Raw genomic sequence first — 12,520 nt, forward strand, 5'->3', positions numbered from 1 at the left:
ATTTTCTGTATCTTTGCGAGCTCGCTTCGCAAAAACATCGGAAAGTTTATTTTATCGGAAATCTTCCCGCAGAGCTAACCGAGTAAACTGGGTACTAGACGACCTCTTCAAGCGTTCAAAATGGCGGCGGTAAGTAACCATGTGCAGATTACAAATGTCTTACATTATATGGGGAAAAACCTGACTTTTCCTTAGAGATAAACAGTTTATGTAGTTTTTTAAGCTGAGTTTGCTATCTGTTCTATCAATTTCAAAACTTTGCAGCCAGAAAATTCGTAAACATGACGCCAAATTTTTCAGTCGATGAGCATGATTTTAGAACTCGATCTTTCTGCTCTGGAATTCAAATCGCTCGCACTAACAACGTCGCCTTTTCAAAAATTAATTATATCACGGTACACAAATGTTGACCTGTTGAAAAAAGGCAATATATAATTTTTTTAGTAATCAAACTTACAAAATTGTTGATCAAGTGTGAAAGTAGTCTTTCTGACAGCATGTTTGATGAACTGTTCAATAAGTTACGTTTACACAGTTTATATTAGCACCGTTATAAATACACATTTACTGTTGTACCTTTACAGGCTGCAGCACAGAAAGTTCAAGAAGTGAGAGATATCACAAGAATTGAAAGAATAGGTTAGTCATTAACTTTTAAAGTAAATGGTTTGAACCCAGGAGTATCAGTAGTTCGATAGTGTGATCGTCCGGGTGGAGTAGGAGAAGAACTGTTGTTGGTGATGAGTCGACAACCTGAGCGGAAGTCATCTCAGAGAAGTGAAAAGTTTTGTCGTCGATGATGTTATAAGTCTGGTCCGTTGAAGCTGATGTCAGTAGCGTATTTTTGCTGTAGACTAAGTTTTCCAGTATGTCAGTTTCGATCCCTTTGTTAGTCTAATAAGTCGTTTTTCCAGTCATTAAGTGTCGGCCGCGTGATAGTTGTGGTGCCGGTAGTTGTTGACATTGTTGATAGGCTCGCTAGTGTACCAGCTTTCAGAGTACTTGAAAATAGTTAGTACTGTAGGTTAAGCATTCAGCAGAGTCCAGTTGTGTTTAGTAAGTCGCAATGATTGTTGACATCACCACCGCGCCGTGTGTTCAGTCAGTCTCGGGTCAAGCTACCGGTCCCCGATGTAGGAGGCCTGGCAGTCGGAGCATTTGATCTTATAAATCGCTCCCTGTCTGTTGTTAGGTTCGTCCCTGTCTTTAACGTTGGTCAGTAAATGTCGTAACGTTGTTATAGGTTTGTGAGCTACACGGATGTTGTAGGGTTAACAATTTAACATTAACTTTTGTTTTAATGTACATCTATCTGTTAGTAACAAATAATTTTTTTAGACACTTTGAGCTCAACCTTCTTTTAATACATACTGCTTTGGTAACTTATTGCTTTAGCAGGATTTTAGAAGAAGTTTGAGCTCACATGGTGAATTTGTAATTACAAAATGGTGTGCATCTTACATGTACATAAAATAATTGTTGCACATGCAGGGTTGGAAATTAGCGCTCGCCCACTCGCCCAGGTGAGTGTGAAAACTGTCGGGCGAGTACAAATCGCGGATCACTCGCCCAGTTTGGCAAGTACGATTTTCATATTCCAGAATATAGTTTTCAAAATAAGTGTCCACGGATCCACGAAACGTGGCAAGATTGCTTTTCCTGCCTCTTTATCTTTACAATTTCGACACTTTGCTTGCAACATACAGGAATTTGGGAAGACCTATCAAATTAAAAACTGCGTTTCAACTTTTGAAGTAAGCATGCTCATGGTTAAATTGTGAAGTAAGGTCTTCTTTTTTGGCGATTTTTCATTCAAGAAATAGATTGCAGTCTGTATCATGATCGACCACCACTGATGAGTATCGAACGTGATTAAAATTGTTAGGGAAGGGGGGCTACATTTTCCTTTCTTTTATGGAGGAGACTGGGCGAGAGAAAATTGATCTAGGCATGTGTAATTTGAAGGTCACTCGCCCAGATGGCGAGTGCTCCGAAATTTTAGTTTCCAACCCTGCACATGAGAAAAATCAAATTTTAAACTTGGATGGACAAACTGATAGTAAGATCTATTCCAGCAAAGGTCATCTGTAAAATAATAGCCAACTGGTCAGCCTCTAAGCAGTTGATATTCTTCACATGTATCTGTTCTACATTGTGTTTCAAAATATCTGTTTGCTCATTTACTGCGTCTTTAATTACTTTGCATATGAAGCACAGCAGTACTAAATACACTGACTCTTAAATAAAGTCTTTTACAGTCATGTAGAGGTTGCTTTCCCATTTTGAAACATATTATTGTTAACTTCCAAGCCGTCATGTACTAAAATAGTTAATAATTTATTTATTTGCGTTCAATGTTTGTGTTTGTAGGTGCTCATTCCCACATTCGTGGTCTTGGTTTAGACGATGCGCTGGAAGCCAGGCAGGTATGTAGGGCTGTCATTATTGTTTTGATGGTTACAAATACTGTACATGTATGAAATTACGATATAAACAGATTGACAATTCTTTTGTTGCTTTCTTTGTAGGTTTCTCAGGGCATGGTTGGTCAAGTTGCGGCCAGAAGAGCTGCTGGAGTTATTCTAGAAATGATCAAGGTACTGTATTGCAGCTTCATTTGATAGGTTTAATGTTGGGTATGCTGTGTATTCAAATGTTTTTTAAATGTCTACATGTCTAAGCCATATAATCATATAATGTAGATGTACATGTATTGTACATGTAAAAAGGTGTGTTGTGAAAGTGGGCAAAACTGTTTTCATTGGTTTTCTACCTAATGAATTACATTCCTTGTCTATCAAGCTGTAGACTGTTTACAGTCTACAGTTCACAGTCGCTGTTCGTTTTTTCGTGTCTTTTTTTTTTATTGATGAGCACGTGATGAGAACAGCGACAGAACTGGACGCCAGTGCAAAACGGAAGAAGCAAGGGGGTGAGGACAGGGAGCAAAGTTTTTAGATTAGAAGGAGGCGGAGTCGGCGAGTTGTGATTTAACCCTGGATTAAAAACGTTTTTCGTAACGCCCGCCTGCTTACAACGCACATGCCGTGAGCAAAAGGCCCAACACTAACTTGTTATTCGTCTTATTCGAGCGTACGTTTGGAGAGGCTAGCTTTCCATTTGCACAAAGCAGATTTGAAGAATAATGTGGTCATTACTTTTGCCGTCCGCTTTGTGAAGTTCGTTGGGAAATTGGAAAGTTTGTTATGAAGTTGCCAAATAGGTTGCGTTTTTTTGAATCAAATTGTGAGCTTCGATACAAAGTTCCCAACTTCGGCCCGAAATTAATAAAACCTTCTATAATTATGTTATCAAAAAGGGCTTTCTACGCTAAACTGTTGGAAACAATAAAAATTTTATGTTGGAAACATAAAAATAAAAAACTTTTATGTTCAGCGAGCCGTAAACACGTTGTCTCGAACAAATTTATAGTCTGTCGCGTCGCGTCGGCTTCGATTAAAATCAATAAACCATCCAGTTTCATCCGGTTTACAAACGCAGAAGACTTGAAATTGAAGACAGTGAAGATTATGCCTCACAGAAATCGTTAAATATGTGTTTTCATACAAAAAAGTTAAAATTTGACCAAATTTCTACCTGCATAAGATTTATTTATCGCCAAATCACTTGCGTGATCGCTGATGCGAAACGTTGTCTTGCACTTCAAGCTACTTCAACTTTCCTTGACAAGCTCTAAAATCTTCGAGTTCAGAAATCGCCATGACTTTCGAGCAACATGTCTTGTTTCTCCTCAACAACCAAAACTTCGAAAGTTCAGTCGGGCCGAAGTTGGAAACTTTTCGAAGTTCGCAATTTGATTCGCAAACTCGCAACGTAATTGGCAACTTCATAACAAAGTTTCCAATTTCCCAACAAACTTCACAAAGCGGGCGGCCAAAGTAAACTGAAATCAACTGTAAAACATCTCGTTCAAATATTTAATGAACCGGTACAAGTATTAACTTTGCTGTTAAAAGCAACTACGATCGAGAGCAAAAACAGAATACGAGCGTGCCATTCCGTGGCAATTCGATAACTCAATTAGTTCTTGTTTGTTGAATAGAATTTAGGTTGTGAATGAACGAAAATCTTTGTCGAACAGTTCTGACAGAAAACAAATACTCCATGTGTACTGTGCTTTAAAGAACTTTCCCGAAGAATGTGGTTTTTGATTTGATGCGTTTATTACTTCGTTTATTATAGTACTTTTCGTTCAATGTCTATATGGAATCGTGGCTTTTTGGAGAAAAACAAGGGTATCGTGTTACGTTCGTTTTTAAAAAACAGAGGTCTCATGTTACAAAAGTAAAAAAAAAACAATATCATGTTTCAGTGTTTGGCAAAAAGCCAAAAGTATTCCGTAACAAACAAAAGTAACACGTAACGGTTGCAACAAAGCTAGCAACAAAATAACCGCTTAAACAGAATAAGAACGTGCCATTTTGTGACATTTTGATAATTGAATTAGTTTTTGTTTTTCAATTAAATGATGAAAATTTACATATTGAATAAAACAGTTCTGATGTATCAAAATGCACGTAAAAGTTATTTTGTTTGCAAGCAAATTTTGTGCAAAAAGTGACTTCGTGGGCCGCCATACACAAACAGCTCAACCCATGGCATAAACCATCCCAACAGGACAATCACCCAGTTTCACCCCAAGCCACCCCATAAATTGAAAAAATAACTCCTGCACGCTTAGCGTGCCTATGTTTTATTGAGTGTGTGTAATCAGGCCATTTTCTTACACTGTATTCTAGGGATGTCTTTTGTTTGTTTCACACAATAATAATAATATTATTGATAGAGTAAATTACTTCAAATCTAGGAAGGCAAGATTGCAGGGAGAGCTGTTTTGATTGCAGGACAGCCTGGCACTGGAAAAACAGCTATTGCTATGGGTAAAAACAACATTTTTTTTTTTCACTTTCTTTAATATACATGTGAACTTAAATTTGTAGAACACTTGTATCTTTATAAATAATAAGTTATTGTATAATGTATATTTGTAGAACACTTGTATCTTTATAAATAATAAGTTATTGTATATGTATATTATAGGAAATTAATGCTTGTGTCAGTTAAGGTATTTGAAATTAACACGACTTAAATTAAAAGTGAATCGAAGGAAAAATTACTTCCCAATTAAGGAAATTAACGCGAAAGATCGATAGAGGGGGTAAAATTTCAAAATGAAGGAAATTAATGCAACGAACACAAAGAAAAAAACTCGTTAGGACAACAGGAACAATGTTATTTCAACACTTGGTGTGTAATCCTAAACGTATGGGCTAAGCAAAGAAATTTGACCGCCTCAAGCGTTCTTCACAGTTTCAGTGATACCAGCAGATTTCCACCCTGATAAAATAAGGCCTTTTTCTAGGAGTCAGGAACGTCTGGACTGTATTGAAAAATGAGGGCAAAATAATGGAAATTAAGGTCATGGAAATTAACGCTCCACTTAATTAACGGTGCGGAAGTTAATGCTAACAAAAATTAACGCGACTTAAAGTAAGCAAAGTTTTGAAATTCGCGTTAATTTCATGAAGCGTTAATTTCCTATGATAAGGTATTTTTAGGTTTTTTTTTTAATAATTTGGTGTCCCTAAACAACAAACAACAAATGGCAAGTTTCAATTTCAAGTCAAAATGATTTAAAACTATTTTGGTGTGTATTTTTCTTTCTGTTTAATCCTTAAAAGGATTATTTTAATGAATCTGGAGCTGTGAATATACAAAAAATAATCAAACTAGTTTGAAATCATTTCGACCCAGGGCTGCAAATAGCAGTCGGGCATCGGACATTGGCCGACCAAAATTTGCTCATGTATGACAAAATCCCAAGTGTGGTCGGACATAATGTCCGGACAAAATCTTTGGATCGTAAATCATTTTACAGCAATGGTGAATAAAATTCAACCTTTTGTTTTTGGTGATGTCCAACCAAAATTTGTTTTGTCTGACCATGATGGTGTCTTAGTAGGACATATGTCCTTTCAAGTGGAAAAAAATATTTGCAGCCCTGTTGACCTGATATTCATTTTGACATACAACAACTATACACAAATGAAGCTATTTGACCAGTAGAGTATCAGATGTAGTCCTTAAGTAGTGAATGCATGTGTGTGTGTTATCTTCTAGGCATGGCTCAGTCACTTGGCCCTGACACTCCCTTCACAGCAATAGCTGGCAGTGAAATTTATTCATTAGAGATGGGAAAGACAGAAGCTCTCACACAAGCTTTCAGAAGGTCCATTGGTGTTAGAATAAAGTGAGTGATGTATAACTTACAATATAACATTGAAAAAAATAAATCATTAGGTGTATACTCATGTAGAAGTTTGAATGATTGCTTTTTATTATGATTTATTTTATGTTTTTTATTAGAGAGGAAACTGAGATCATAGAAGGTGAAGTTGTTGAAATTCAAATTGACAGGCCTGCAAGTGGAACGGTAGGTTAACCATTATACAAAAATGGATTACTTCAGTTTAAATATTGTTTCATTAATCGTTATGAATAGTATATTCTGTTTATCCCTCCTCTTCTACGAAAAAACAAAAAGTCAGTTTCAAGATGACAACTCTTGAAGAATCTTTGAACTTGTTTCTATCCGCTATGACAGCTCAATTTTTGTGTTCGCTTTAGGGAGCCAAGGTTGGAAAACTTACATTGAAAACAACAGAGATGGAAACAGTTTATGACCTGGGAACAAAGATGATAGAGTCACTTACAAAGGAAAAAGTTCAGGCAGGGTAGGAATCCTTTGCTTTAATTTTATTACAGCAAATTGTAATTTATAATTTATAACATTTAAGTTGATCAAGAATAAACATAATGATTCAGATGAATTGGACAGTATAGGTGGAGACATTTCCAGTTATTAAACTGCGATTGTGTTACTACTAAAAATTATGAAAATTATGTGATTTAACATTGAAAATTTCTTGTGTTTTTAGAGACATCATTACCATTGACAAAGCCACAGGAAAAGTCTCCAAACTTGGTCGCTCATTTAACAGAGCTAGAGATTATGACGCCATGGGGCCACAGGTACAGTTCTTCATTCTTTAAAATTACATGGCTAAGTGTGATGTGTCCCAAAGTACAGACGAAATCCAACACAGCCAAACAAATTGTACAAGTGAAGGTTTCCAGTAAGATTTCTCACTCATGCTTTTGTGTAGGGCCTGTGTGAGGTCTCTTTCAAAACTGTAATGAATATTGATACCTTTCTTATAGTCCACATTAATACATACGAACAAACCATAACAAGTCTCCTATAAGCAAAAAGTTTTTGTCACCAAACTCCAAAGAGTACTAGGCTACATTTTGTTATACATGTAGAGTACTGCTTATAAAATCAATGGAAACTTCCCATGAACAGATCCAAGTGTGTCTGGTTATTGTTGGTTTAACTGAGCTTCATATACAGTAATTATATACACAATGTACATTGTTAGTGACATGTAGCTGTCTGTTTTTGCTTAGACCAAATTTGTCCAGTGCCCTGAAGGAGAGATACAGAAGAGAAAAGAAGTTGTTCATACTGTCACTCTTCACGAAATTGATGTCATCAACAGCAGAACACAGGGATTCTTGGCTCTTTTCTCAGGTACAACAAAGTAATTTGTAATTCATTTTACAAAATTGGCATATTCATCCAAGTAAATATAAAAGTGAGAATGGTTTGTATGGAGTGAGGGGGGGGGGGGGGGGGGAGGGCAACAATACAACTCACTGGGAATTTGTGAAGAACTCAGTGGAGGATCCAGATTTGTTCAAAAAAGAGGGGAATCAAAGTGAAGGTGAGCCTTTTCTTCCAACAAAAGGAAGAGGCGAACATTTTAGTATTTATATTTTTAAAGCATGCCATTCGCTTAAGATAATCGCTTCAATTCTATCTCTTTTAGGCCTACGTTGTTTATTTTTAAACTCAACTAAATACTGGTTGTATTCCCTTTTAGGTGACACTGGTGAAATCAAAGGAGAAGTTCGAGAGCAGATCAATGCAAAGGTAGCAGAATGGAGGGAAGAAGGAAAAGCTGATATTGTTCCGGGGGTAAGGACGTTTTTCTACGTATAAACATATGCTATTTATCATATTGACGGCATTTGCACTCCAGGACTCCATGTGGTGTCTCTGATTGACCATTGCTTATTTGTGGCAGTGCACGTGAAAAATCATAACTGAGTAACACTGTAGTAACCAGTCAGAAACATTTCGCGGACGTCTGAAGTTCTACATCTAGGCGTAACATTGTTCTGTGCTTTGCCCCTTCAGGTTCTGTTTATCGATGAAGTTCACATGCTTGATATTGAGTGCTTCTCCTTTCTAAACCGAGCCCTGGAAAACGACATGGCCCCCGTTCTTATAATGGCAACAAATAGAGGAATCACAAAGTAAGACAATTTCTTTCTTAAGATATAGAAAATGCGCCACCTCGTTTCACCAAGAAGCAATACCATGAAGCATCGTGCATGTGTTCAGTGTAGGTGAACCGTGCAGGAATTCCTGTACCCTGATCTCCCACACTCTAAAAAGATCTGGGTACGAGATTATTGCGCAGGAATCCCAATGCTTTGCGATACTGGAATTAAGTGATTTTGCGCGAAATACGTGTGTATGTTGGGAAAAGGGAGATCGTATTCACAGCGTACAGACGTACAGTACGAATTCAATTGGGGATACAATTTTTGATTAAAAATTTTGGCAAACTGCGTGCAGAATCAGGTTATTGTACGCGTTTGTATTTCAACTAAATCTTTTAAATTCTCCAATCTGGACTGTATCAAATGCAGGGCTGTGCTCTAGCAGTGCCCGGGTGCCTCAGGCGACTTACATTTGTCTTTGGGCGACCTGTATAACTTCTCTTTCATGAAAGCTCTTAAGAGCTGGACACCCAAGATTTCTCATAGAAGAACCTTCAGGCACCCTGCAATAATTCAAAGAGCACAGCTTTGAAACGCGCCACTGATTTGAATTTATCTAGACCACGTGACCAATTCGTGTCAACCCATACATACAGCCATATCTTTGTCGATGGCTATTTGTGAAATTACACTTCGTGAAGTGTAAGCTCACACAACCGGTGTCTGGGAGGCCATGGGTTCGATTCCCGTCGAGGACTCAGATTTTTTCTTTGTCCCACGCTCGTGTCATGTTGAATAATTCCTTCACTATTTATCACCGAGCTTGAAATTTACCATCTTTATTATTTACTACACATTTGATGATTTCGACATTGCTGATCCTAGCAGTATGCAGGACGCGTGTCACATATCAACCTAGTAAATGGCCCAGCTCACAATGAGTCTCTCGTAGCTCAGTTGGTTAGAGCTCCCAACCGGTATCTGGGAGGCCATGGGTTCGATTCCCGTCGGGGACTCAGATTTTTTGTTTGTCCCACGCTCGTGTCATGTTGAATAATTCCTTCACTAAATTGGAAACTAATGGGATAGATTTGATGAATCACAAGTGTGTGTACTTTTTTTTTAGAATCCGTGGTACAAATTACAAGAGTCCTCATGGTATTCCACTTGATCTGCTGGACCGACTGTTGATTATCTCTACATCGCCTTACCAAGAGAAAGATCTGCGACAAATTCTCACTATACGGTAACGTAACAGCGACTTCTCTGCTTGCAAATCTCGCGTTCTTCTTTTGGTTTAAAGCATAACCTTACTGTTGGAGCACTACGTTGAATTTGCTTTTTAATTGTTGTAATATAAGTCTTATAAACTTTAAAAGTGTCGAAAACATAGGAAACTTATTTCAGTTTCCGAAAAAAAAAATTCGTCAAGTGCTTGTCCCGTTTACTACAGGCAACCGTGTGACGTCATATGATCCAAAATGGCAACATGGGGATTCAATCTTGGATGCTTTTGCTATACATGTAAATGTGCCAACATTGGCAAAAGTTGTAATCTGTCTGCAGCCTTTGTGTCGCATTTGTTAACCTGAAAAGAATTTTTGTATTATTTTTTTCATGTTATTCATCAATGCCCTTCTCTAATTATGGAAAATATTATTTATCAACTAGTGCGAAGGACAACGTAGCTGCTACAATGCTGTTGCAATTTTTTGTTTTAACTGTAAAATAACTTATCCGTGTTGATCAGTTCGCTTTGCTATGACAGCACAATGTTATAACACACAAATATGTGACTGAGCCCGAGGGATTAATTGTGTTGCAGATGTGAAGAGGAGGACGTGGAGATGTCAGAGGATGCTATATTCTTGCTAACAAAAATTGCTCAGGAAACATCGCTAAGATACTCCATTCAGCTAATAACAGCCTCAAGCCTTGTGTGCCGGAAAAGAAAGGTAAGTTTGTATTTTGTACGGCTATTTTTTTCAGTGCCCAATTGCCACAAGGATTTAAATGAAATTTTGTTGACATCAAAGTTGGTTCGCAGTCTCAAAAGAGTGGCATTTCACCACACTGAAGTTTCGCAATTGTGTATAATTTTCGAAACTTGGTCACTTAATTTTTGTGATTTGGGTTTAAAACATGTCATTTAATTTTACTTGACATGTGTTGCCCGCATTAAGTTCGCGTCATCAAACGTTCGCTTTTTAAAAGTAATAGAATTATCGCGCATAAACGCGAAAATGTGGTGTTCCCAATTCTTCCTGTGATAAGATTAAGGTTGAGAAAGACGTGAATCGTGGGACAAGTCCCCGACGGAAATATGATTTTTCATATACCGATCGGATGGTCATGAACAGGATAATGGATCTCAGAGATGTTCGCCAACAAGGAGTTTCTCTGCAGACTGTATCCAACGTGTTTTTATTTTCTCTTAGGGAACCGAGGTAAATGTTGATGACATTAAGCGGGTGTATTCACTATTCCTGGATGAAGCTCGTTCCAGCCAGTTTCTTAAAGAATACCAAACAGAATTCATGTTCCACGTGGACGAGTCGCCCGAGCCTGCGTCTGAAGCCATGGAGACTGAGGCCGAAACTGCTTGATATAATTCCCTTCCCAGTGTACATTGCGTGTTTTAGTTTGTTCCCAAATCTCTCGAAGACTTGCGCGGCGCTCGTGAACTTTTGAAAGGACATTATTAGAAACAAACTGGCAGCCAACGAAAGATTCATATAGCTTTGGTTAGTTTACTTATAAGTTAAGTGAAATTGCAGGAGTAAGTTTATTTTATCAACGAAGGGCATGATAACCAAGTGAATTTTAAAAGTACAAAGCTGTTTCGATGTAGATGCTACAAGCGTCGCAATGTTGGCTGTTAATTCTGTGGAAATCACACAATTATTATCTCGCTTTACATATTAATCTGTGTTTATTTATGTCATATGGTTTGTAGCTTGTGTCATCGATGGTTATTTGTAACAAAAATCAGCACCTTACGTAACTGTAGTCTTGCGTTGTCTTTTATATCTCAGCTCCTCTCTCTTCAACTCACTGCTTCCCCGTTTTAATTTTTCGCTTCCCCTAACAGTACGTTTTGGAGTGATTTCTTTGTTTCTTAACCCAAGGAACCCGCAAGCGCTCCCGTCTCTCTCCACCTTTTTTTCTGTAGGAAAATTTACAGACTGATGTTTAGAACTTGAACAATGGCCTATTTATAAACTATACTGGAATTTTGGTATTACTCAAAAAAACTGACCATCTTACTCGTAACCGGTGTATTAATCGCAAGTAAAAATTCCCAACATTTTTGATGTTAGGCCTCGTTAACACATTACATGTGCAGGCCAAGCGAATGCAGCTACAATGTTGTATTGGGCCGTTGAAAAGCTTTAAATGACGACCACTTGCGCTTGAGTAGCAGCTCTTGTACAGACTCGTACCCAGTCGTCGCTTATTTATTCGCAAAGGAATCTGAGAAGACGCGTACAGGCGCGAACTTGCTAAATCGTAAATAGGAAAAGCGACTGGGTACGAGTCTGGCTCTTCTACTGGCCCCAGCTGTTCGAAGAGTGGATAACGCTATCCACCGGATAAAACACTATCCAATGGATAGTAGCAAAGTAAGTTTTGTATAACAGTTATCCACTGGATGGCGATTTATCCGGTGTATAGCGTTATCCACCCTTTGAACAACTGGGCCCTGGTTCCTCAACTGTAGTAGTTGCTAATGTTAAGGGGCTAGAGGCATTGCTCCTGTTGTTTGTTGTATTGTTCTCTCGAAGGGTGGCAAGCCATTCCTGTGATACCTGGGGAGAACTGCTAGCGCCGACCCGACTTGAATCAAACCTTCGCTCAACATTTCCCGCAGGGTGGTCAAACGTTGGAACAAATTACGGGGACCGTTTGACCAGGCCTGAAAAACGAGCACAGAAAATTGCCATGGGTGCTGTAATTTTAATCGAGCGGATTTAAAGTAATTATTCAACATCGTATTTCTTACTGATTTTTTCACGCTATATGCTTCCTCTTTGAAAATGGCGGCTGCGACTGTGAAATCTCGCTAGGGAGATTCTAATGACAGCGGAATTTTCAGATACACACACATGCGTACATATCCTTACCAAAAAAAATCAGTTCTATTTAA

At 38.1% G+C, this 12,520-nt stretch overlaps 2 protein-coding genes across 2 annotated transcripts in view; one reads left to right on the top strand and one right to left on the bottom strand.

Annotated features, from left to right (window-relative positions):
- The first annotated feature begins 89 nt into the window (after window positions 1–89).
- On the top strand, window positions 90–11,382 carry LOC144631618 (ruvB-like 2). Its single transcript, XM_078490098.1, has 15 exons — window positions 90–129; window positions 585–639; window positions 2,371–2,426; window positions 2,529–2,597; window positions 4,829–4,901; window positions 6,142–6,271; window positions 6,388–6,454; window positions 6,649–6,755; window positions 6,960–7,053; window positions 7,492–7,615; window positions 7,968–8,062; window positions 8,285–8,403; window positions 9,500–9,619; window positions 10,199–10,328; window positions 10,812–11,382. The coding sequence occupies exons 1-15, from the start codon at window positions 121–123 to the stop codon at window positions 10,977–10,979; spliced, it is 1,416 nt and encodes a 471-aa protein (XP_078346224.1). The 5' UTR covers window positions 90–120; the 3' UTR covers window positions 10,980–11,382.
- LOC144631613 (E3 ubiquitin-protein ligase TRIM45-like) overlaps window positions 4,333–12,520 on the bottom strand; it is a 187,151-nt gene continuing 178,963 nt past the window's right edge. Inside the window, exon 2 of the transcript XR_013566778.1 lies at window positions 4,333–4,707. The gene's annotated coding sequence lies outside the window, so the exon portion shown is untranslated. The remainder of the gene's footprint in view (window positions 4,708–12,520) is intronic.

Source organism: Oculina patagonica, chromosome 12, assembly GCF_052425735.1.
Source record: "Oculina patagonica isolate OP01 chromosome 12, crgOcupat, whole genome shotgun sequence".
NCBI classification, from domain to species: domain Eukaryota; kingdom Metazoa; phylum Cnidaria; class Anthozoa; order Scleractinia; family Oculinidae; genus Oculina; species Oculina patagonica.